A 27102-nucleotide genomic window follows, 5' to 3' on the forward strand; every position below is an offset into this window, starting at 1 on the left:
AGTTCTCCTTTGGTCTCATCTGACCAGAGCACCTTCTTCCACATGCTCGCTGTGTCCCCTACATGAGACTTCGTATGGCTTTTAATAATGACTTCTTCTTACCACTCTTCCCTAAAGGCCAGATTTGTGTAGCATATGATGAATAGTTGTCCTGTGGGCAGATTCTCACCTATGAGCTGTGTATCTCTGCAAATCATTCAGTGACCATGGGCCTCTTGGCTGCTTCTCTAGTTAGTGCTCTCCTTGCTTTGGATGTCAGGTTAGATGGATGGCCATGTCTTGGTAGGTTTGCAGTTGTGCCATATTCCGTCCATTTCTGGATGATGGATTGAACAGTGCTGGCTAACATGTACAGAGCTTGGGCTATTTTTTATAACCTAACCCTGCTTTCCTTTTCTCCAAAACTTTATCCCTGACATGTCTGGTGGGTTCCTTGGTTTTTTTGATTCTCTTTGATCTTTAATGTTCTCACACAATTCTCTGCAGCCTTCACAGGACAGCTGTAGTTATACTGAGACAATATCACACACAGGTGGACTCAAGGTACTAATTACATGACTTCTGAAGGCAATTGGTCACTCAGGATTTCATTTAAGGGGATCAGACTACAGTGGTCGGAAGACAAACGTACCTCACAATTTTCTGATTTACATATTAAGATATTTAGAAAACCACGTATTATTTCCTCTACACTTCACAAATAATTGTATTTTATATGGATTTTATGTGATATACTGACACAAAACAGCAGTTAACTTTGTGGGTGCAATATGAAAAATGTGGAAAAGTTCACGGTTATGAATACGTTGATAAAACACTATATATATGAGCTCAGTAGACTGCTGTGAGGATAGCAAAGGATATACATGAGCTCTGCAGAATAACAGAGTATATACAGTGGGGGAAATAAGTATTTGATCCACTGCTGAATTTGTAAGTTTTCCCACCTACACAGAATGGAGAGGTCTGTAATTTTTATCGTAGGTACACTGCAACCGTGAGAGACAGAATCTGGCTGTGTGTTTTGGATCATTTTCATGCTGGAAGACCCAGCCACGACCCATCTTCTATGCCCTTACTGAGGGAAGGAGGTTGTTGGCCAAAATCTCTCAATACATGACCCCATCTATCCTCACTTCAATACGGTGCAGTCATCCTGTCCCCTTTGCAGAAAAGCACCCCAAAGTATGATGTTTCCCCCACCATACTTCATGGTTGGGACAGTGTTCTTGGGGTTGTACGCATTCTTCTTCCTCCTCCAAACATGGTGAGTAGAGTTGATACCAAAAAGTTCTATTTTGGTCTCATCTGACCCCATGACCTTCTCCCAAGCCTCCTCTGGATCATCCAGATGGTCATTGGTGAACTTCAAATGGGCCTGGACATATGTTGGCGTGAGCAAGGGGACATGGTGACCTGCAGGATTTTAATCAATGACGGCGTAGTGTGTTACTAACGGTGATGTTTGAGATTGTGGTCCCAGGTCTCTTCAGAAAAACAGGTTTGCGAGAGACAGAATTCTTATCGGTTGGTCGGTGATTAAAAACGTATTTCATTAATTAAAATGCAATTTAATTATTTAAAAATTATATAATGTGTTTTTTTTATTTTAGATTCCACCTCCACCCTTCGAATATTTCACAGTCTCGCCACTCAGTCTTGGAAAAACTCCTCTTCTGTACCATGTCACTCATTAACAGTTCCCATCAAACACCATATATATATAGCCATCAGCTTTTGTTTTAGCCAAAGGATTTTTTAAGCTGCCATCATGACAAGGTAGACTCTTTTGGTCAGGGACCTTTCTCTACTATAACCTATTAAAAAAAAATTAAAATATCCAATACTCTTTTTAGGTATATTTTTATTTATTTTTCTTTTAGGGAATGAGTCACATATAAACATTTTTTTTAAATGACCAATTATACTACATATAAGGGACAAATACCGCCACACCATGACCAGAGCACATATTACCATCATACAGTGACCAAATACTGCAATACTGATCATTAATAAAAAAAAACCACAATAATAAGTGCCATTATACACAGGAGCTCTGTATATGTTGTCAGTGTACAGGTAATACTGTACATTGATCACCAGTGACATTATACACAGGAGCTCTGTGTATAGTATCAGTGTACAGGTAATACAGTGATCACTGGTGATATTATACACAGGAGCTCTGTATATAGTATACAATATATAGTGTCAGTGTACAGGTAATACACTGACTCACCAGTGGCGTCTCTAGTTAAAGTTTTTCATCTTTCTTTTCTTTTTCATCCGGCACAGACCACCATCACTTCTTCCACCCAGGATTCATCTCTGCATAAAATAGCACATTACCTTGAGCCCCACTTCCAAAGCTAATTCCCCACTTTTCCTCTTCTTCTACGCTGCACAGCTGAATACAGACACCCATTAATACATAATTAGATATTACGCAACCCACCATTCCAAATATCAATTATAATCCACCTCTGTGCACCCACCAACTATAAATAGCCATTTTACCCACCTAATAAATATATAAATTATTTAGCCCCTGTGACATCGGCGGGTATGCCCGCCGATGCCCCTGCTGCTGCGGCGCACGCCGCAGCGTCCCCTCACCTGCGCGCTCCCGTCCGGTCACGCGCCCGCCGTCCTCTCGGCCTCACGGCGGCTCCTGGCTCCCGCCCCCTGGTTCGCGCACGCCACCTCCCACGCCCTCTCTCCAGCGGTGGGCGGCGCTGAGGGGCGGGTCCAGGGGACGCACTTCCGGGGGTGTGCTGTATTTCAGGCGTCCTCGCTGTCAGGAGGACGCCTGATGATTGTGTAGTTTCTCTGCACCCTCTGGCCTCTACAGTTTTCCTGTAGTTTAACCTCTCTCTGCCTGTTTCTCCCTGTCGTCCTCAGTCTCGTGTCTCCCTTCCCACCCAGCCTGCCTGGGCGCTGTCTTCCTTCCATTCCCTGTGCCATCCTCTGTCTCCAGTCCGCCTAGGTCTTCCACTTGTCTTTCTCCCGTAGTGTTCCTCCCCTGTGCCACTGGTCCTTGCTCGTTATTCGCTCCGTCACCTTCCCAGTCCTTTTGTCCGTGGAGCCGTCCCTCTTGGTTCCGGCTGTCGCGCCTCCGTCCTCTGTGGTCCTGCCCCTAACGTTCCCTGTATAGGAGTCGGTCTTCACCTGGCGTGCTCGGCCCAGGGGCTCCGGATCCGTGACCCAGAGGGTCCACTCTCTACGTAGTGTTCCCTCAATATTACAGTATCATCAGGCCATGGACCCCGCCGGTGCCGCGGCTGCCACTCAAAAGGAACTGCTTTTCCTTAGAGAGAATCAGACCCGTATCATGTCGTTCATGAAGTCCATGGACTCCCGGCTCTCCGCTCTCCAAACCGCAGACCCAGCGCACGCACCCCTCTTAGTCAGTCTCCAGCAGGAGCTCGCACAACAGCGCGATGCTCAGTCTCACATTTTGGGGTATATGGCGTCCGTGGATGATCGGCTGCTTTCTTTGCAGTCCTCTGCGGCCGCTTCCTCCCAAGCCCGGGACGCCGTCTCTTGTCCCCCTCCCCGTCTCGGTAAACCGCCCAGGTACTGTGGGGACCCTAAATTGTGTAGGGGATTTTTAAATCAATGCAGATTGCACTTCGATCTGTTACCCCAACAGTACCCCACGGATCGTGCTAAGGTGGCCTTTATAATCTCCCATCTAGAGGGGGAGGCGTTGGCTTGGGTGAACCCCTTATGGGAGAGGGATGACCCGGTGGTGACCAACATTCAGTGTTTTTTGGAGACATTCCGTAAGGTTTTTGATGAACCTGGACGTCATGCTTCCTCTACAGAGGCCCTTTTTAACCTCAGCCAGGGGTCCCTCACGGTAGGGCAATACGCCATCCGTTTCCGGACCTTGTCCTCAGAGCTGGGGTGGAATAATGAAGCCCTGGTTGGTGCGTTTTGGAGAGGCCTTTCTAGTAAAATCAAAGACGAGTTGGCCGGGCGTGACCTTCCCACCACCCTGGAAGATCTCATCTCCCTGGCTACCCGTATTGACCTGCGTTTTCAGGAACGCGCTAGAGAGTCAGCCAGGGAGAAGAGGCCCTTTAGATTATACCAAGCTCCCATTCCGCGCTCCGTTGCTCCCCCTAGTAACCCTACCCCTGAGCCTATGCAAGTAGATCGCATCAAGCTGTCTGAACTACGGCGGAAGGAGAGGATGACCAAGGGACTCTGTCTCTATTGTGGAGGGGCCAATCACTTCATACGCACTTGCCCTGAGAGACCGGGAAACGCATCCGCCTAGGCCAGGTAGGAGAGGGCCCCCTAGGTGATTCTACCCCCTCTCTTCCACTTACTGTTTCAGCTCTACTTATTTCAGGTCGGGGGCGTAGCTCTGTGGAGGCGTATGTGGACTCGGGCGCGGCAGGCAACTTCATCCACCAGGAGGAGGTTGACAGACTCCAGATTCCCGTGGTCGTCCTAAGTAACCCTCGAGCAATCACCTCCGTTGATGGCAAACCTCTTCCTGGGCTCATCACCACGGTAACCACTGAAGTAAACCTGCAAATTGGCGCACTTCATTCTGAGAAGATTGCCTTTTATGTCCTGCCTCAATTATCCCACGCCATTCTCTTGGGACTACCTTGGCTTAGGCGGCATGAGCCAGTTGTCGACTGGCGCTCCGGAGAGATCCTGCGCTGGGGGCACGCCTCCCATGTAAACTGTTTGCGTACCCTGGTTCATTCCCATCCTCAGTTTAAGTCTGCAGACCTCCCTGGTCTTCCTGTGCCATACCACGCTTATGCTGATGTTTTCTGCAAGAAAGAGGCGGATTCCCTGCCTCCGCACCGGCCTTATGACTGCCCCATCGACCTGATTCCTGGAGCGGTCCCTCCCAGAGGTAGAACATACCCTCTCTCTCCAGCCGAGACCTCTGCCATGACGGAATATATCCACGAAAATCTGTCCAAGGGGTTTATCCGAAAGTCCTCCTCTCCCGCGGGCGCGGGTTTTTTCTTCGTCCGGAAGAAAGATGGATCACTGCGGCCTTGCATAGATTACCGGGGCCTGAACAAAATCACCATCAAAAATCGTTACCCCCTTCCGTTGATTCCGGAGCTTTTTGACCGACTGAGAGGAGCCCGGATCTTCACGAAGTTAGACCTGCGGGGAGCTTACAATTTGGTCCGGATCCGTGCTGGGGACGAGTGGAAGACGGCCTTCAATACCCGTGACGGGCATTATGAATACCTAGTCATGCCATTCGGCCTTTGCAATGCCCCCGCTGTGTTCCAAGAATTTATCAATGAGGTATTCCGGGATCTACTTTATTCCTGTGTTGTCATCTATCTGGACGACATTCTCGTTTTCTCCCCCGATCTGCCCTCTCATCGCAAAAGTGTACGCTTGGTCTTGCACCGCCTTCGAGAGAACCAACTCTACGCCAAGATCGAGAAATGCCTTTTTGAACAGTCGTCTCTACCCTTCTTGGGATATGTCGTCACCGACTCCGGTCTAAGGATGGATCCCGAAAAACTCGGTGCGGTACTCAAGTGGCCCCGTCCAGTGGGGATTAAGGCCATCCAGCGGTTTCTTGGGTTCGCAAATTATTACCGTCAGTTTGTGCCTCACTTTTCTACGGTTACCAAACCCATCACGGACCTGACCCGCAAAGGAACGAAGCCCAATACCTGGTCCCCTGAAGCGGAAAACGCCTTCCAAACTCTGAAACGTTCCTTTTCGTCAGCACCCATTTTGCATCGGCCTGTGACCAGCAGACCCTTTGTCCTGGAAGTGGATGCCTCCTCCACTGGAGCGAGGGCGGTCCTGTCCCAGCAGGCTTCGTCCGGACGGCTGGTTCCTTGCGGCTTTTTTTCTAAAGTCTTTTCACCGGCGGAGTGCAACTACTCCATTGGAGATCGAGAATTACTGGCCATTAAGATGGCCTTGGCCGAATGGCGGTATTTACTCGAGGGGGCTGTACATCCCTTTACCATCCTCACGGACCACAAGAACCTGGCTTATCTGCAGTCTGCCCAAAGGCTCAATGCCCGGCAAGCCCGGTGGGCCCTGTATTTCTCCCGCTTTGACTTCCAACTTCGCTTCCGACCCGGTAATAGGAACGTCAAGGCCGATGCCCTTTCCAGGTCGTTGCAGTCTTCAGAGAGGGATGAAGTCCCATCCTATATTATCGAGCCGACTAAGATGATCACCGTGGCTCCTGTGAATTTTGCTATCCCTCCGCCCGGTAAGACCTTCGTCCCTTCAAGCAGACGTATAGAGGTGTTGGGTTGGGGACATTCCTCCAAAATTGCTGGACACGTTGGGACAAAGAAGACTCTCTTACTGCTGTCCCGGTATTACTGGTGGCCCACGCTTCGCCAGGATGTGATGGACTACGTGGCCTCTTGCACAATCTGTGCCCAGAATAAGGTGGCTAGGACTTTGCCCGCCGGTCTTCTTCACCCGTTGCCAGTTCCTGAGGCCCCCTGGCAGCAGATCGCCATGGATTTCGTGACTGACTTACCCCGCTCAGCCGGATGTACCACCATCTTAGTCGTGGCAGATCGTTTTTCCAAAATGGCCCATTTTATTCCCTTACCGGGACTACCATCCGCCCCGAAGTTGGCTGAGATCTTCATCCACCAGGTCTTCAGGCTGCATGGTCTTCCTCAACGGATTCTGTCGGATCGGGGGGTCCAGTTCACCTCCCGCTTCTGGAGGGCACTCTGCCGGCTTATGGGTACATCTCTTGACTTCTCCTCCGCATATCATCCTCAGACCAACGGGCAAGTGGAGCGAATTAATCAGGGGTTAACCACCTTTCTACGTCACTTCACCAACGCTCATCAGGACGACTGGGTTGCGCTCTTACCTTGGGCTGAATTCTCGCACAATAATCATCCCAGTGAATCTACCACTAAGTCACCTTTTTTTGTGGTAACCGGTCAGAACCCAGGTATTCCGTTGCCTTTCTCCACCTCTACAGGAGTACCCGCAGCCGATTCTCTTGCTAAAGAATTCTCGCAGATTTGGAGAGAGACCAGGGACGCGCTCAAAAGTGCCAACGACCGAATCAAGAAACATGCGGACAAGAGACGGAAGGACGTGCCCCCATACCATCCTGGTGACAAGGTCTGGCTTTCAACTCGACATATCCGTCTGAGAGTTCCCTCTTACAAGCTGAGTCCTCGGTACATTGGACCATTTGAAGTGATTGGACGTATTAATGCAGTGGCTTACAAACTGAGGTTGCCTGCTTCGCTCCGGGTGCCCAACGCTTTCCATGTCTCGCTCTTGAAACCCGTAGTCCTGAATCGGTTCCAACCAGTTTCCATCGTCCCTCCCTCACCTGCGATCTCGGACAACGTCTTCGAGGTCAAGGACGTCTTGGCTATGAAAAGAGTCCGGGGTAAGACCCTTTTTCTTATCGATTGGGTGGGTTTTGGTCCCGAGGAGAGGTCCTGGGAGCCTCGGGAGAATATCAACGCCCCTCGCATTCTGAAAAAGTTTTTGGCCAATCTCAGTAAGGGAGGACGTAAGGGGAGGGGTACTGTGACATCGGCGGGTATGCCCGCCGATGCCCCTGCTGCTGCGGCGCGCGCCGCAGCGTCCCCTCACCTGCGCGCTCCCGTCCGGTCACGCGCCCGCCGTCCTCTCGGCCTCACGGCGGCTCCTGGCTCCCGCCCCCTGGTTCGCGCACGCCACCTCCCACGCCCTCTCTCCAGCGGTGGGCGGCGCTGCGGGGCGAGTCCAGGGGACGCACTTCCGGGGGTGTGCTGTATTTCAGGCGTCCTCGCTGTCAGGAGGACGCCTGATGATTGTGTCGTTTCTCTGCACCCTCTGGCCTCTACAGTTTTCCTGTAGTTTAACCTCTCTCTGCCTGTTTCTCCCTGTCGTCCTCAGTCTCGTGTCTCCCTTCCCACCCAGCCTGCCTGGGCGCTGTCTTCCTTCCATTCCCTGTGCCATCCTCTGTCTCCAGTCCGCCTAGGTCTTCCACTTGTCTTTCTCCCGTAGTGTTCCTCCCCTGTGCCACTGGTCCTTGCTCGTTATTCGCTCCGTCACCTTCCCAGTCCTTTTGTCCGTGGAGCCGTCCCTCTTGGTTCCGGCTGTCGCGCCTCCGTCCTCTGTGGTCCTGCCCCTAACGATCCCTGTATAGGGGTCGGTCTTCACCTGGCGTGCTCGGCCCAGGGGCTCCGGATCCGTGACCCAGAGGGTCCACTCTCTACGTAGTGTTCCCTCAATATTACAGTCCCTGAATTCTTTCCCCAACTCAATACCAGTTCCTGCATCCTGCCCCCCTCTATGTATCTCCGGCTTCCACCCTCAATTTATCATTTTTGCTGCTCTACCACAATACATCATTTGTTGTCCCCCATCCATCAGGCTCAATACATCATTATTTACCCCCTCACCCTCAAAATTCATCATTTGCTCCCCAAACCCCTTCCCCCTCAATTCATCATTTGCAGGAACACTCGGTCAAGCCTATATTTGAAGTGTACAAGGGTGTCAAAAGGGAGAGCTTACATTTGCCTATATATCTTATGCAGCAAGAGACACTGATATCCATGTCCCTTGTTCATTAGTAGGGTCAATGCTCATGTACTAAACATGATACATCGGCCCCTCCATTGCGGTGATGGTTGCCCCACCCCCCTCACTTCATCATGCGGACTCCCCTTCCCCCTCTCACTTCATCAATTGCGGTCCCCCCACTCACTTAATCATTTGCAATCTCCCTCTTCATTATTTACAGTCCCCCTCCCCCTCACTTCATTATATACAGTCCCCCCCACTCACTTCATCATTTGCAGTCCTCCTCCACCTCCCCCATTTAATATATTTTATAAAAAAAGAAGAAAAAACCTCTTTCCATACTTACCTCACTGACGATCCCCTGCAGGGGTAGCTCCACTTCTGGCACCCTCGTACAGGACTGAGCGTACGTGATGCCGTCATCTGACCGGAGGACCAGAGGGCGGAGGGAGCGGGAGCTGAGCGGCATTTTAGGTTAGATGATTGTGGAGATCTGAGAAAAACTCCCAGCGCCTTCATTGCATGATGGGACCCGGTGAGGAGGAACACAAAAGGGGAGGCCCGTGCCCACCTCTGTACCGCTGCTCACCAGGCCCCATACAGCAGTAAGGGCAGTAACGCCATGACGGCGGCCCTGCCTATGATAAATATTACAGATCTCTCCATTCTTTGTAGGTGGGAAAACTTGCAAAATCATCAGTGTATGAAATATTTCCCCCTGTATATATATATAGTGTATGGATTTTAGCAATATTTACAAAATTAACACTTATGCATTCATCTATCATTAAAGGATATTTTATCAGAAGGCAAAGATATTGACTAATAGTAGGTACGATTGGGACACGTCTGAGATGGACAGCAACGAACTGGAAGTTAACAGGAGAATAGGTATGGGCAAAGCAAGAATGACGTCACCGGACAAGGTCTTCAATAATCGTACAGGGGAAGAAAATTGCAGCAAAACTGCTGCAAAAATGACTTCTACTATGCAATCTTTAATTTTTATCTTTTCACCGGTTGATGCCACATCATGCTTCATGGTGCAGTTACAGTCGCCATTCAGTGTTGTCATGAGCACCTCCCACCCCACGTCTTCATGTAGACGCATTTTTAGGAATCCTTTTGCAAGTGCTACATGGTGAAATGTGTATCCTTTTGAAATGTGTACATATGTTGGTCCTGTGCTGATAATAGGGAGGACTAAACATGACGCACCGTTTGCCCCCTGGACAATGAGGGCTCAGATTTCTCTAGCTGCACATTCGTAAGATCACAAATGGTTAAAGAAACAGGATTCTAATTATCTGTCATCATCTATAATTAGATCGGTTTGGTCCTCTGTAACCAGTACCGCATGTGAAAAGTGAAGCGGACGCTCGCAGCAGATTCCCGCTTCTGTTTTCTCTGGTGTTACAAGGCTCCTCCCGGGTTTCCATCTTCTTCAGGTTTGTACAAGTCGGATGTGAACGCAGGGAACAAAGCTGCACTGCGCGTTTCCATGCAACGTGTAGTGGCCGCTCCTGGGTGCTGCAGAACAGTTTCCATAAGTGACAGAACACATGGGCCAGTACCAATACAAGGGTCACACAATTTCCAGATGTGTATTAGTGACCTAACAAGCACACCCTCCTGAATAATTGGGGCCAAGTCATTTCACCTGTTATATGAGCTACCAGCCGTAACATCAGTCCAACATCAGTGCAGCCACTTTCTACAGTGAGACAGACTCCACGACGTCCTGGGCTCTGATGAGTTTATGAATTGATTTTGGTTTTCACAACTAAGGCATGACTCTCTCTTCAGTGTCGGACTGGATTGACAAAGGTCCACCAATAACATTGATTCTTGGAACCCACTGTTCAGTTGCATGAAAAAAAATGTCCTGACCCTAGTATACAAATATACTTATTCTTCTATGTAACTTGGTTGACTTGTTTACTGAATGATTATGTGGCGCCCCTGAGGGTCTGGTCGCCACAGAGATACTGCACCTCATCCACAGGTGTGGTATCCCACCCACAGGGTAAGGAGGGAGAACCACCTGGGACTTCAACACTTGCACCCAACACACGCTAGTTCAGTAAGGGCATCTGGGTGTACCCTTTGGGAGGATGGCCTCATCCCAGGCTGGCTAGGAAAGGGTGTTAGGGAGTCAGTGGGGAAAGGTAGAGGAGTTAAAGAGATGGTGTGATAAGGAGTGTAGCCAATCAGAGAGTGAGTGGGAGGAGTTAGTGGAGAGCTAGAGAGAGAAGTTTTCAGAAAGTGTCAGGTGGTAACGGGACAGCGAAGGAGTAAGAGGAGTCAAAGCTAGAGTGAAGGAAGAAGAACTGAAAGGAAGTTTAGAGAGAACAGAAGGAGTCCTGAGGGGCACGGGAAGTGCAGCAGCCACCCGTAGGGCCCGCTCCAGTTTGGAAGGACTAGGTCGCAGTGAGGGTACCGGCCCCTGAGCCCAGTGGAGAAGACAGACTCAGCTGGCAAGCTGGAGGCTGAGGTGACTGCAAGTACCTCAGCCACATCCACATCAATTCCCTGAAAAGGTAGCCAGGTAGAGGATCCCGGGGCCTGACCCATATTGCCCGGCAAGGTCCAAGGCTGCTGGCTTAGGGACACTGTTGTGAAGGTGCTGGGCGAGAGAAAAGGGAAGACCAGCACAGGGAGACGACCAGAAAGAGAGGGAAAAACACAAAAGGAAGTCCTGGAATGGTGTTTCCCAAATTAACTGAGAGTTGACTGGACCCCTTACTCAGAGGACACAGTGCTAAGCGGGACACCTGAGCGCACAGGTCAAGTGTGAGTAAAAGCCGTGAAACTGCATCTCACTGTGTCATTTGTGTCATTCGCGTTCCACTTGCTTAACATCGCACATAACATCACAGTCACCAACTCACAAGCAACATCCTAGCTGCCCTGGGACACAGCTCTGCCAGTGGAGAGCTACACCATCTCAGCTGCCGTACCACCGTTCCAGAGGATCTGTATCGCAGCGTCGGCTACCCTAGCCGAATACTACGGGTGGCGTCACGATTCCCCTTTCCCTATAATTATCCTACCATCTTCCCCCTCATTGAACTTCCATCTTCATTGGACACCCTGGGCCACAGACCGAGTCACTATCACCACTCTGACACACTTGCCCTTTAAAAGAGCCTGACCGGCCCGGTACCGACTAACCCCCGGCCCTGCAGGGCGCTCCAGTTACATTACCGTATATCTTTTTCTGGAAATAGTGAATCAAGTGCAGTAACACTGATCATCAGCACTGCTTCTCGGGGGCCTACCAGGGGATTCTTCTGTTCCCCAGTGGGCCAGTCCCCACCTGCTCCAGTTGCTTCTCCCGTATAAAGTGAACAACGTCTCCATAATATCATGGGATGTTCCAGTGTGTAAGAGAAGGATCTGTTCCTCTTGTCCCAAACAAATAACTAGATAAACTAGATAAATGACCGATTCTTACTTTGACCAACAGGGATATATAATTTTTAGCAATATTTACACATTCAATACATGTGCATTCATCTAACATTAAAGGATATTTTATCAGGAGACAATCATGGACTACTGCCAGGTCCAACTTGGACACCTGAGATGGATGGCGACGAACTGGAAGTTGTAAAGGACTTCAACCTACTTGGATCAATGACTACTCAAGATGCAGCAACAACAAAGGAAGTCAATAGGAGAATACCTGTGAACAAATCGACAAAGAAGTCACTGGACATGGTCTTCAAATCTAGAAATATTTCACTGGCTACGAAGACACGGCTCGGACATAGTTTGGTCTTTTCTGTAGTGACATATGGATGCAATACCTGGATGATAAAGAAACAAGACAGAAGAAGAATCAACGCCTTTGAAATGTGCTGGAGAAGGATGCCATGGATGGCTCGAAGAACAAATCAAGCCAGACATGTCACTGGAAGCAAGGATCACCAAGCTATGACTTGCCTACTCTGAACACATCTTATGAAAAGAGCAATCACTGGAGAAGGACATCATGGTCGAAGGAATAGAAGAAACAAGGTGAAGAGAAAGACCAGCAACCCGATGGCTTTATACCATCAAGGTAATGGTGGAGAAAACCTGTTGGACCTAACTAGGCTTGAAGAAGATCGATTTCTTTTTTCCTAGAGATCGTTCATCCAGCAAGTGCCATGGGTTGAAATTTAGTCGAAGACTGTTACATCATACAAATATCTCTCCAAGGATCTGTTTATACCAAGTAAGGTGATGGTCACAAGGGGGCATTCTCTGCGTCTGAAGGAGAGAAGGTTTTTCCACCAACATAGAAGAGGATTCTTTACTGTTAGGGCAGTGAGAATCTGGAATTCCTTGCCTGAGGAGGTGATGATGGCGAACTCAGTCGAGGGATTCAAGAGAGGCCTGGATGTCTTCCTGGAGCGCAACAATATTGTATCTTAGAGTGATTAGGTTCTTTAGAAGGATGTGGATCTGAGGATTTATTCTGAAGGAATATAGGCTGAGCTGGATGGACAAATGTCTTTTTTCTGCCTTGCTAACTCTGTTACTATGACAAAGAAAAAACACAGTATGACAAACGTACATAAATAGTCTGTTGTAAAATATATGTAACAGTAAGCAGCAAGTGCTAGTAAAAGATGTTAGCAAAATCAGGGTATTTAGTTGATACTTTTTTTTTTGCAAAAAAGTGTACGCTAAGGCTACTTTCACACTTGCTTTGTTTTGCAGCAAAAAAATGCATAGAAAAAACGCATACAAACGCATACAAATGCTGCGTTTTTTTCAAGCATTTTTATGAGCATGCATGAAAAAAACACAGCATTTTTATGCGTTTTTAGTGCGTTTTTACCGCGTTTGCGTTTTTTTCCAACATTAGTTGGCCCCTCACACTATCCCAAACCATGACTTTAATAACCCTAACCCTGACCCTAACCCTAACCCTTAACCAAACCATACCCTAACCCTAACCCTGACCCTAACCCTTAACCAAAGCATACTAACCCTAACCCTTAACCAAACCCTACCCAAACCCTAACCCTAACCCTAACTAACCCTAAACCCTAACCCTTAACCAAACCATACTTACCCTAACCCAAACCCTAACCCTAACCCCCCTTAACTAACCCTAACTCTAACCCAAACCCCTAAATTCCATTGTCTAGCTAATGGTCAACAAAAAAACGCATGCGCAAAAAAACGCATACATGAGCATGCCAATGCGCGCCCATACTTAAAATGGGTGTCTTGCTGTAAAAAAACGCATTGCGCGCGCATGCATTTTTTTGAGGCAAGCCGGACGCCCAAAAAATGCAACAGGATGCATTTTGTGCGCCCGAGCGCACACCACAAAAAAACGCATGCACGGAAAAACGCATACAAACGCATGTGTATGCGCACATAAGCGCATCGCATGCAAAATATAGGAAAAAAAACGCATGCGTTTTTTAGCGCTAAAATACAGCGCAAAAAAACGCAAGTGTGAAACCAGCCTAAGCCACTCCACCACGTCACGGTATACCCTTCTCGGAGCTTTGGGAGATCCCCGCCTCTCTCTTTTGGGACATGCACATAAAAAGCCATTTTGCCCAGCGAGCCCATACCGGGCAGCACCTTTCTGAACTCTGCTCATGAAGGTATTGTTCACATGATCAGGTTTTAAATATATTAGATAGGACTGCTCCGAGAAGGGTATACCGTGACGTGGTGGAGTGCCTTAGCGTACACTTTTTTGCAAAAAAATATGTATCAACTAAATACCCTGGTTTTGTTAACATCTTTTACTAGCACTTACTGTTACATATATTTTACAACAGAGTATTTATTCACGTTTGTCATACTGTGTTTTTTCTGTGTCTTAGTTCTTGGGAGGTGTGAACAGGGTCTTACTGACCTGTTCATTTTTTGTGCATGTGTCATGTGTTCTAACTCTATTACTATGCTGCTTACAACCAACTACGCCTTGAGTAACCCTCCTGTGTTTTGATCTTCCCATAAAAATGTACTTAGTTAGGACACCTTCCAAGTCCTGTTTGGTGCCAAGATGAATGAAGGAAAAGATAAGATCATTACTATGGAAGAATTTAGAGTTGGGTTGTGTCATTGTTTGTCCTGCAAAATAAGACCCCTGGCTAACGGGAACAGGTTTGCGATTTGATGGTGATGCCTCGAAGACCATTACTGATTGCTGTTAGACTGTGGTCACTTGTCCATTAAATCATCCCTTTGAAACAAAGCCATTAAACAAAAAAACAACTATATGGGAGGGTGAGAGATTGGGAAACTGCTGCACTTTAAATTGATCTGTTCACCTTGAATTCATTGATTTAAGAAACTAATCCATCCATAAACAATTTTTTGGAGCAGACATACCACGCAAAAAAGTCAGAAATGGCGAGACAATTTTTTTTTAACAAATTTCTTAATTTATTTTTAGCACAGTAACGCCATTATATAATTGACCCGGAAAGTCATATTGACAGGTTAATTTTACAACACAATGAACCCCATTAAAACAAAATCCCCAAAACAGTTGGAGTTGTTTTTTTTGTCATCATCTCATCGATAAGATTCAAGTAATTGGTTTTTAGAGTAATAATTAATTTTATTTAAATTTTAGCAGAAAAATCAGAAGGCTTTCCTTGACTTCCCGCATAGTTTCTGGTTCTAGATTGAATGAAACAGCTCTTTCTCCCCTCTTCCAGCAAAAGTTCTCAGCACAACCTTAAATGAGGTGAAGATACACAAATGCTTATTGATTTCGGTCTATACAGATGGGCGAGAGTTGCATCCCTTGATAAACAGGTGCTTGATGTCTGTGATCTCAGGATAACAAGATATAGTGCATGGAGAAATATGACAATAGATCCATTTTGATCAGCGTCTAATCATTTTTTGGTGTTAGTTTTCCACTGAGGACAATCCCAAATTTGTCTCTGAGTAGAGCTGGAATCTCCTCCTCAGTGAGTTCTTGTGTGGTCTTCACACTTCCACCTCTTTTTGTGTACTCGGTGCTTATTAGCCGGTGCCCCATGTATGTCAGTTGTCCATGTGGGAGCGGTAAGCAACAGAAGCTTTTTTGCACAAAGAATGAACTAGGCGATGTCTGGTAATGTTCACACAGCTCCCGGAAATCTTCCAATGTCCTCTCTTTGAGTGTGAACTTGTAGAGACTCCTCCAGACTTCTTCCTCCTCCTTCTCTAAGTGCCACTCATCTTCATCTACTTGTAACCGATAGACAAAACAGTCCTGCTCCTCTTCCCATCCGGCCTCCAGAGGGAATGGTTCCATGATTCCCTCGCAATAACCAACATCACACAACCATCTCCTTCCCTCAAGCTCCACCATCATCATCATATGCGAGAGTGGAGATTCATAAAGACCGGTAAATTTGTTCTTCACGCTGCTCGATAACATTTGTGGCTGGTAGCCCAGTTGTTGCAAGACCCAAAAGAAAAGACCATTGTTCTCGAAACAGAAGCCTCCACGCTTTCTCAGGACAATCTTCTCATAAATCCAGTCAACGTCCAGAAGGATTTTCTCCCCGCTGTGGATACTGAGGCTTTCAAAGGGGACAGTAAGCACATGCTGGCGATGTATAATCCGTAATTTAGAAAGTGATGGTGTCTGGGAAACTGCTGTATAATCTGCAATTCCGATTCTCTGGAGATAGGTGTTCAGGTCCAACTTAGAAGAAGAGTCCTAGAAAAAAAATTAAATTGATTAATCAACTGGTTCACTTTCCTAAATTAGTGTCGAAGATAAAGAGAAAATGCTGAAACACCCGAACTCTAAAAATGTTTTCATTATTATGGATTGGGTGTCAATTTCTTTAATTTATCCAAAGTACCATTTTTTTTATTAGGCTGATTACTTAATACCAGGAGTATGATCAGAAGAAGACCATGCATGGCATGTATTACATAACTATTGTCATTTTTAGCAACAGGCCGCAATCATGAACCTTACTGGTTGATGTGTCTTTGGTATTACAATATCTTCATCTTTGATAATCAGTTTTCCACTCAAGACAATCCCAAATTTATGTCTGAGTAGTCCTGGAATCTCCTCGTCAGTAAGTTTTCGAGTGGTCTTCACACTTCCACCGCCCTTGGTGTACTCGGTGCTGATAAGTTGCCGTCCTATATACGTCAGTCTTGCTCGTGGGAGTTGTAGGGAACATAAGGACTTTTGCACAAATATAGAACTGGGAGATGTCTGATGATATTCACACATTTCCAGAAAATCCTCAAATGTCTTCTCCTCCAGGGTGAACTTATAGAGACTTCTCCAGCCGTTTTCTTCCTTCCTCTCCATGTACCACTCATCTTCTTCTACGTGTAAACGATATACACCACTGTCGTGTTCCTCTTCCCACTCGGCTTCCAGTGGAAACGGCTCAACAATTGATTCCCCAAAACCGACATCACAAAGCCATCTTCTTCCCTCGAGGTTAACTACCAATATCATATGGCCAAATGGGGGAGTGTAAAAGCCAATTATTTTGTTCCTTACTCTTGATGACAATACCTGTGTTTGGTAGCCCAGTTGTTGGAGAACCCACAAGAAAAGACCATTGTTCTCATAACAGAAACCTCCTCGTCGTCTAACTACAATTTTGTTGTATATCCATGAAAAGTCCAAGATAATTTTTTCTCCACTGTGTATGCTGAGACCTTCTATCGGTACAGAGTGTACATGGTGGCGGTGTAATTCTCGTAATGCTGGGAGAGAAGGATGTCCAGAATTTGTCAAACTCACCCTCTGGAAGTACGCATTCAAATCCATTGTGTGGCAAGTGTCCTGTAAGATAATATAGCCACACATATATTACTATTCCAGGGACAAAAACAAATAACTACTATAAGGCTAAGTGCACACGTTGCAGAAAATTTCTGCTTGAAAACCTGACTCCCGTCCCAGAAACCGCACCTATTTTTCCACGGCGGTTTTTGCGCATTTTTTGCGCGGTTTTGATGCGTTTTTTCCGCAGCGGTTTCAAAACGCATGGAAGAAGCCAAAACGGCGGAAAAATCCGCAAAATTAAATAGCATGCTGCGTTTTTTTTACCGCAATGTGGTTTTTTTCGCGGTAAAAAACGCATCAATGTGCACAAAAATGAAAAATGCATAGAAATGACTGGGAAGCTTATTTTTAGCGGTTTTATAGTGAAAACCGTGGTAAAAACCACTAAAAAAACACTGTGTGTGAACACAGCCTAATACTGCCCCTATGTACAAGAATATAACTACTATAATACTGCCCCTATGTACAAGAATATAACTACTATAATACTGCTCCTATGTACTGGAATATAACTACTATAATACTGCCCCTATGTACAAGAATATAACTACTATAGTACTGCCCCAATGTACAAGAATATAACTACTATAATACTGCCCCAATGTACAAGAATATACCTACTATAATACTGCTCCTATGTACAAGAATATAACTACTATAATACTGCCCCTATGTACAAGAATATAACTACTATAATACTGCTCCTATATACAAGAATATAACTACTATAATACTGCCGTCCTATGTACAAGAATATAACTACTATAATACTGCCCCTATGTACAAGAATATAACTACTATAATACTGCCCCCTATGTACAAGAATATAACTACTATAATACTGCTCCTATGTACTGGAATATAACTACTATAATACTGCCCCTATGTACAAGAATATAACTACTATAGTACTGCCCCAATGTACAAGAATATAACTACTATAATACTGCCCCAATGTACAAGAATATACCTACTATAATACTGCTCCTATGTACAAGAATATAACTACTATAATACTGCCCCTATGTACAAGAATATAACTACTATAATACTGCTCCTATATACAAGAATATAACTACTATAATACTGCCGTCCTATGTACAAGAATATAACTACTATAATACTGCCCCTATGTACAAGAATATAACTACTATAATACTGCCCCCTATGTACAAGAATATAACTACTATAATACTGCTCCTATGTACAAGAATATAACTACTATAATACTGCCCCTATGTACAAGAATATAACTACTATAATACTGCTCCTATGTACAAGAATATAACTACTATAATACTGCCCCTATGTACAAGAATATAACTACTATAATACTGCTCCTATATACAAGAATATAACTACTATAATACTGCCGTCCTATGTACAAGAATATAACTACTATAATACTGTCCCTATGTACAAGAATATAACTACTATAATACTGCCCCCTATGTACAAGAATATAACTACTATAATACTGTTCCTATGTACAAGAATATAACTACTATAATACTGCCCCCTATGTACAAGAATATAACTACTATAATACTGCTCCTATGTACAAGAATATAACTACTATAATACTGCCCCTATGTACAAGAATATAACTACTATAATACTGCTCCTATGTACAAGAATATAACTACTATAATACTGCCCCTATGTACAAGAATATAACTACTATAATACTGCTCCTATATACAAGAATATAACTACTATAATACTGCCGTCCTATGTACAAGAATATAACTACTATAATACTGCCCCTATGTACAAGAATATAACTACTATAATACTGCCCCCTATGTACAAGAATATAACTACTATAATACTGTTCCTATGTACAAGAATATAACTACTATAATACTGCCCCTATGTACAAGAATATAACTACTATAATACTGCCCCCTATGTTCAAGAATATAACTACTATAATACTGCCCCCTATGTTCAAGAATATAACTATTATAATACTGCTCCTATGTACAAGAATATAACTACTATAATACTGCTCCTATGTACAAGAATATAACTACTATAATACTGCCCCCTATATACAAGAATATAACTACTATAATACTGCCCCCTATATACAAGAATATAACTACTATAATACTGCCCCTATGTACAAGAATATAACTACTATAATACTGCCCCCTATGTACAAGAATATAACTACTATAATACTGCTCCTATGTACAAGAATATAACTACTATAATACTGCTCCTATGTACAAGAATATAACTACTATAATACTGCCCCCTATGTACAAGAATATAACTACTATAATACTGCCCCCTATGTACAAGAATATATCTACTATAATACTGCCCCCTATGTACAAGAATATAACTATTAGCTCAGATTATATTAATTAATCTCGCATTTAATATATTTTTCCCCGTGATAACATGAGCAGTATGACTTTATACATATATATATGAGTCTAGATTCCTTTATATACAGTGGGGCAAAAAAGTATTTAGTCAGTCAGCAATAGTGCAAGTTCCACCACTTAAAAAGATGAGAGGCGTCTGTAATTTACATCATAGGTAGACCTCAACTATGGGAGACAAACTGAGAAAAAAAAATCCAGAAAATCACATTGTCTGTTTTTTTTTTCATTTTATTTGCATATTATGGTGGAAAATAAGTATTTGGTCAGAAACAAAATTTCATCTCAATATTTTGTGATATATCCTTTGTTGGCAATGACAGAGGTCAAACGTTTTCTGTAAGTCTTCACAAGGTTGCCACACACTGTTGTTGGTATGTTGGCCCATTCCTCCATGCAGATCTCCTCTAGAGCAGTGATGTTTTTGGCTTTTCGCTTGGCAACATGGACTTTCAACTCCCTCCAAAGGTTTTCTATAGGGTTGAGATCTGGAGACTGGCTAGGCCACTCCAGGACCTTGAAATGCTTCTTACGAAGCCACTCCTTCGTTGCCCTGGCGGTGTGCTTTGGATCATTGTCATGTTGAAAGACCCAGCCACGTTTCATATTCAATGCCCTTGCTGATGGAAGGAGGTTTGCACTCAAAATCTCACGATACATGGCCCCATTCATTCTTTCATGTACCCGGATCAGTCATCCTGGCCCCTTTGCAGAGAAACAGCCCCAAAGCATGATGTTTCCACCACCATGCTTTACAGTAGGTATGGTGTTTGATGGATGCAACTCAGTATTCTTTTTCCTCCAAACACGACAAGTTGTGTTTCTACCAAACAGTTCCAGTTTGGTTTCATCAGACCATAGGACATTCTCCCAAAACTCCTCTGGATCATCCAAATGCTCTCTAGCAAACTTCAGATGGGCCCGGACATGTACAGGCTTAAGCAGTGGGACACGTCTGGCACTGCAGGATCTGAGTCCATGGTGGCGTAGTGTGTTACTTATGGTAGGCCTTGTTACATTGGTCCCAGCTCTCTGCAGTTCATTCACTAGGTCCCCCCGCGTGGTTCTGGGATTTTTGCTCACCGTTCTTGTGATCATTCTGACCCCACGGGGTGGGATTTTGCGTGGAGCACCAGATCGACGGAGATTATCAGTGGCCTTGTATGTCTTCCATTTTCTAATTATTGCTCCCACAGTTGATTTCTTCACTCCAAGCTGGTTGGCTATTGCAGATTCAGTCTTCCCAGCCTGGTGCAGGGCTACAATTTTGTTTCTGGTGTCCTTTGACAGCTCTTTGGTCTTCACCATAGTGGAGTTTGGAGTCAGACTGTTTGAGGGTGTGCACAGGTATCTTTTTATACTGATAACAAGTTTAAACAGGTGCCATTACTACAGGTAATGAGTGGAGGAAAGAGGAGACACTTAAAGAAGAAGTTACAGGTCTGTGAGAGCCAGAAATCTTTATTGCTTGTTTCTGACCAAATACTTATTTTCCACCATAATATGCAAATAAAATGAAAAAAAAAACAGACAATGTGATTTTCTGGATTTTTTTTTCTCAGTTTGTCTCCCATAGTTGAGGTCTACCTATGATGTAAATTACAGACGCCTCTCATCTTTTTAAGTGGTGGAACTTGCACTATTGCTGACTGACTAAATACTTTTTTGCCCCACTGTATGTTACAGCCAGGCCAGTAGATATCATCCTCCATGTGTTATTAGTCCGGTTTCCTGATCTGTTCCTCTCCTTCCTCCATTGCACATTTCTATCACTCAGCTACATTACTACAGAGCGGAGCTGCGTCATAGCTGTATATTCCTGAGGGCAGTATAACACCTGGGCCCCAGCAGCACAGAAGTCCACATGTGTCCCAGATCACTCACCTTCGAAAGTTCTTGCAGGTTGTGGAATCTTCAGGGTGAAGAGTCGTCTTATGGCTTCCACATAGACAGTACAGAGTTCACATTTGTCGATAAAGTTCAGGGCAGGACGTTTCCTACTGGACGGTTATTGCGCTGCTGCGGGATCGCTGGGTTCCTGCCAAGCCGACTTTGCTCTCAGCATTTTTTTGAACAAGGTCCTTCTCTCCTTCGATGGGTGGATATACGGTGCTTTCAAAAAGTCTTCATACCCTGTGAACCTTTCTACATTTTTTTCTCATTACACCCACAAAGTTAAATGTATTTTATAGGGATTTTATGTGATCCCAACACAAATTATTAAGTATTTGTGAAATGTAAGGGAAATCATACAGGGTTTTCTAATTATTTTGCAAACAGAAATCTGAAAATTGTGAGGTGCATTAGTATAAAGTCCCCCTGGGTCAGGACTTTGTAGGACCACCTATCCCTGCAATCACTGTTGCAGTCTTTTGGGGTCTGTCTCTACCGGCTTTGCTCATCTTTCTCCCTTCTTCTTTGCCCCCTCGCTCTCGCTCAGTGACATTGGATGGAGACGTCTATGATCAGTAATTTTCACGTCTTGTCCCAGATTCTCTGGGATTTGGGACTAGCCTAACAGGTTTTCTTCCAGGATTGCCCTGTATTTAGCTCCATCCATCTTTCCATCATCTGTAGCCAGGTTCCCTGCCCCTGCTGAAGAAATCCCCACAGTAGGATGCTGCTACCACCATGTGTGACGGTGGGGAATCATGGTGGGAAGAATAGAAGGGACAAGGAGAAGAGGAAGACCTCAAACCCGATGGCTGAATACTATCAAGATAATGGTGGAGAAGACCCTGGTGGACCTATCTACGCTTGCACAAGATGGATCATCCTACACATCGGTCATCCATCAAGTTGCCATGGCTTGATGGAGGGTTTTTTTTACATCATACTGTGAGAATCCTGTGGGAATAGTGGATGAGGGCAGGTATATCTCGCCCAGATTCCTTTCCTATGTGGCCTAGTCTGGTCAGTATCGCACCTGCTTACTAATGAATAATGGGAGGTGAATATAAAAGGATGCCAGGTGGTTGTGTGAGTGTCTCAGCCTGGGAACACAGAGAGCCTGTCTGTGTGAGAGACACACGTGAGTGGAAGCAGTGCCCACTGCAACTGTGGTTTGGCTGGACGGGAGAAGCCCGCCAGTTGGTAGTTAGGTTGTCCATTGTTTAGTTAGTGCCGGACAGGCAAGGATTTGTTTTATGTTTTATTTCCTTTTGCATTGCTTTCACCATTAATAAACCTGACCCAGGGTCAGTTACACCCGATTTCCAGCTCTGCGCCTGAGTTTCATGCTGAACGCACGTGACCTTTGACCCCAGCAAAGCCGATCCCAGAGTGTTTTATCACATTGTGGTGGAGAATGCGGGCATCACGTTGCAAGCATGAGCATGGAGGACGTGGTGAAAGCGCTGGTACAGTCCACCGCCGTCCAGCAAGAAGCTAATCGGGTGATGATGGCCCAGCTGAAGGAGTTGGTGGACATGACAGTTACCGATCGTTCGCTTCTCCAGCAGGTGGCGCAGCGCTTGGCAAGCTTACCTGAGCTTAACCTGGAAGCCGAGTCGAGAGTGATTTACGTGAGTCGGTACTGGCAGAAGATGACGACCGAAGATGACGTCGAGGCATACCTGACCACGTTTGAACGGACGGCGGTGCGAGAAAAATGGCCGAAGGCACGATGGGCCGGCCTGATTGCCCCGTTTCTTTCCGGTGAGGCCCAAAAGGCTTATTATGACTTAGAGCCTGAAGCCGCGCAGGACTTTGACAAATTGAAAGCCGAGATCTTGGCCCGGCTGGGAGTGACGACCGCTGTCCGTGCACAGAGAGTGCATCAATGGACTTATCAGCCGGATAAACCACCGCGGTCACAGAGGTTCGACCTGATCCATGTGACGAAGAAGTCGCTACAACCCGAGGTGCTGACAGCCCCAGAGATAATCCAGAGAGTTGTCATGGACAAGTACCTGAGAGCTCTACTGCCAGCCCTGAGGAAGTGGGTAAGCCATGGAAATCCTACGACGGCAGATCAACTGGTGGATCTGGTTGAACGTTACTCCGTGGCGGAAGGACTCCGAGACGACGCTACCCCACCTCGTTCTTCATCATCTCCACGTGGAACCGGTAAGACTGTTCCAGGGAGTAGGGGAGAAGGAAAAATCCCTAAGACAGTGGGGGAGGAAAACGGGACTGTCCGCACTGCGAGGTCGAGAGTAACGAACTATGGTCTAAGCAAGGGGCCCGTTAGGTGTTTCCGCTGCCAAGAGATGGGACATATTGCTGCGAACTGTCCGGTCACTACTGAACCCATGCAGTGCGACCTCACAGACTCTAAAAACCGCATGTCTATGGTTGCACGGGTAGTGAGTGTGAATGCCGGTCAAAAGGATGTGGAAAAACACTTGTGTGATTTAACTGTTGATGGCAAAAAGGTGGTGGCATTGTTAGACTCGGGAAGTGTGGTGACTCTGGTGAAGGCCAGTCTGGTGTCAGCCCCGACTGGACCATCAGACAAATTTTCTGTAACGTGTGTGCATGGAGACACCTGTTCGTACCTCACCGCGGTCATATGCATTACTACTTCCTATGGGTCTGTGCAACATAAAGTGGGACTCGTCCCGGCGTTATTGCATGATGTTATCCAGGGCCGGGATTTTCCCCACTTCTGGCAATTGTGGGAGAATCAGTTGATGCCCTCGGGTAATAGTGTACATGATTCTTCTGCCAGGGCGCGGGTGGGTCCCGAACCTCTGGAAGAGGTCTCCCCGGAAGACTAGGGGGAAGAGTCTGCGGGAAATGACCTGCAGTTCCCGTTTTCAGTCATGGCGGGTGATACGGAGGAGACCGGGGAAGAGGAGGAGGCCGACAGCCGTCCACCTCCCCGTTTGCCGGATTTAGAAGTTCAGAAAGATGACTTCCAAAGCGAGCAAATAAGGGATCCTACCCTTTCTCAGGCTAGGACAAATGTAAAAGTGATAAATGGGGTACCCGTAGAACCTGGCTCTAGGCTGGCATATCCTTACATGGTTCTGGAGAATGATTTACTCTATCAGATAGAGAAAAAGGGGGAAGATACGGTGCAACTATTAGTCGTGCCAAAACCCTACCGGCGGCAGGTGCTGGACCTGGCCCACGGACATGTGATGGGAGGTCACCTGGGAGTCCAGAAAACCACCGAAAGGATATTACACTGTTTTGTTTGGCCAGGCATGCATCACGATATTCGTGTATATTGTGAGTCTTGTCCTGACTGCCAAGCCTCTGCACCTAAGCCCCGGTTCTGTAGCCCTTTGGTACCCCTACCTATTATTGAAGTCCCGTTTGAGAGGATTGGGATGGATTTAGTTGGGCCCCTTCCACGGTCTGCACGTGGACACCAACATATCCTGGTCATCTTGGATTATGCCACTCGTTACCCGGAGGCCATCCCTTTGCGTAACACAGCCACCAAGACGATTGCCAAGGAACTGGTGCATGTGTTTAGTCGGGTCGGTATACCAAAACAGATACTCACCGAACAGGGGACCCCCTTTATGTCCAGGGTAATGAAGGAGCTCTGCCGATTGTTACAAATTGAACCGTTACGCACATCCGTGTATCACCCTCAAACAGACGGGTTGGTCGAACGGTTCAATAAAACTCTGAAGCAGATGCTGAGAAAGGTGATAGACAAGGATGGGAAGAACTGGGACTATTTACTTCCGTATTTGCTTTTTGCCATCAGGGAAGTACCCCAGTCTTCCACGGGATTCTCGCCTTTCGAGTCATTGTACGCCCGACGTCCTCGCGGACTGTTAGACGTTGCAAAAGAAACCTGGGAGGGTCAGGTCACTCCGTTTAAAACGGTAATAGATCACGTCACACAAATGCAGGACCGTATTGCGGCTGTTATGCCTATCGTCAAAGAACACATGATACAGGCTCAAGGAGCCCAAAAAAGAATCTATGATAGGGGCGCCAAGATCCGTACGTTTGCACCCTGAGATAGGGTGTTGATCCTGGTCCCCACGGTGGACAGTAAGTTCCTGGCAAAGTGGCAGTGCCCCTTTGAGATTAAGGAAAGAGTTGGTGAAGTAAACTACAAAGTATACCAGGCAGGTAAACGGAAACCTGAACAGATTTATCATGTAAATCTGATAAAGCCCTGGAAGGATCGGTCTGCCTTGTCAGCGGAGCTGGCCCATCCTGTCTGCTCGCATACTGTACCGGAGGTACGGGTTGCAGAGACTCTCTCGGAGCGGCAAAAGACTGAGGTCAGGCAGTTTCTACTTCACAACCAAAAGTTTTTTTCAGAAAAACCCGGGCAGACTATGCTAATGAAACATGACATCGTAACGGAACCTGGTGTCACAGTTCACGTAAAGCCCTACCGAATCCCGGAAGCGCACCGTGAAGCCGTTTCCCGAGAAGTGAAGGCAATGTTAGAGTTAGGAGTCATTGAGGAATCGCACAGTGCTTGGTCCAGCCCGATTGTGCTAATTCCTAAACTGGACGGCACCATCCGGTTCTGCAATGACTTCAGGAAACTGAATGCGGTCTCAAAATTTGATGCCTATCCTATGCCCCGGGTCGACGAGTTAATAGATCGGTTAGGAAAAGCCCGGTATATTACGACCCTAGATCTAACAAAGGGGTATTGGCAGATCCCTCTGGCTGAGGCTGCCAGAGAAAAGACGGCATTTGCTACGCCGGAAGGTTTATTTCGGTATGTGTATATGCCGTTTGGACTGCACGGGGCACCGGCAACCTTCCAGAGACTGATGGATCGAGTCCTGAGGCCACATAGGCAGTACGCTTCGGCCTATTTGGACGACATTGTCATGTACTGCTTGGACTGGGAGACTCATCTCCAGAAAGTACAAGCTGTGATTGACGACCTGTGGGAGGCAGGTCTAACCGCGAACCCCAAGAAATGTCACATCGGGCTAGAAGAAGCCCGGTATTTTGGGTATGTAATTGGGAGGGGTGTTGTTAAACCCCAGGTTGATAAGATTCAGGAGGTTCAGGACTGGCCACAACCTGTCAACAAGAAGCAGGTGCAAGCCTTCCTGGGGATCGCCGGCTATTGTCGCCGGTTCATACCCAATTTTGCAGTCATCGCTACCCCCCTGACGGATCTTACAAAAGGGAAAGACTCCGTCATGATTAAATGGAGTTTAGCGGCTGAAGAAGCCTTCCATAGCCTAAAACGGGCACTTTGCTCTCAGCCCGTACTGGTGACTCCGGACTTCCGCAGCGAGTTTGTGGAACAAACGGATGCCTCTGATACCGGTATGGGGGCCGTACTCTCACAAGTGAGGGACAGAGTGGAACACCCAGTCCTCTATCTCAGCAGGAAGCTGAATAAACACGAGCAAAGGTATGCAGTCATAGAAAAAGAGTGCCTCGCCATTAAGTGGGCTCTAGAGGCCCTCAAATATTACCTGGTGGGCCGAAAGTTCAGGCTGACCACTG

At 46.3% G+C, this 27102-nt stretch overlaps 2 protein-coding genes across 2 annotated transcripts in view; both read right to left on the reverse strand.

The window, feature by feature from the left end:
* Positions 1-23617, reverse strand: part of LOC141050668 (uncharacterized) — a 60279-nt gene extending 36662 nt beyond the window's left edge. The window contains exon 1 of the mRNA XM_073547269.1: positions 21589-23617. The gene's annotated coding sequence lies outside the window, so the exon portion shown is untranslated. The remainder of the gene's footprint in view (positions 1-21588) is intronic.
* Positions 14905-17118, reverse strand: LOC141050669 (arylamine N-acetyltransferase 2-like). Its single transcript, XM_073547270.1, has 2 exons — positions 16472-17118; positions 14905-16204 (listed from the first exon to the last, which is right to left on the reverse strand). Exons 1-2 carry the CDS (start codon positions 16970-16972, stop codon positions 15386-15388), a joined length of 1320 nt encoding a protein of 439 aa, XP_073403371.1. The 5' UTR covers positions 16973-17118; the 3' UTR covers positions 14905-15385.
* Positions 23618-27102: the final 3485 nt, after the last annotated feature.

Source organism: Dendrobates tinctorius, unplaced genomic scaffold (genome assembly GCF_039654945.1).
Source record: "Dendrobates tinctorius isolate UK_male_01 unplaced genomic scaffold, ASM3965494v1 ptg000152l, whole genome shotgun sequence".
NCBI lineage: Eukaryota > Metazoa > Chordata > Amphibia > Anura > Dendrobatidae > Dendrobates > Dendrobates tinctorius.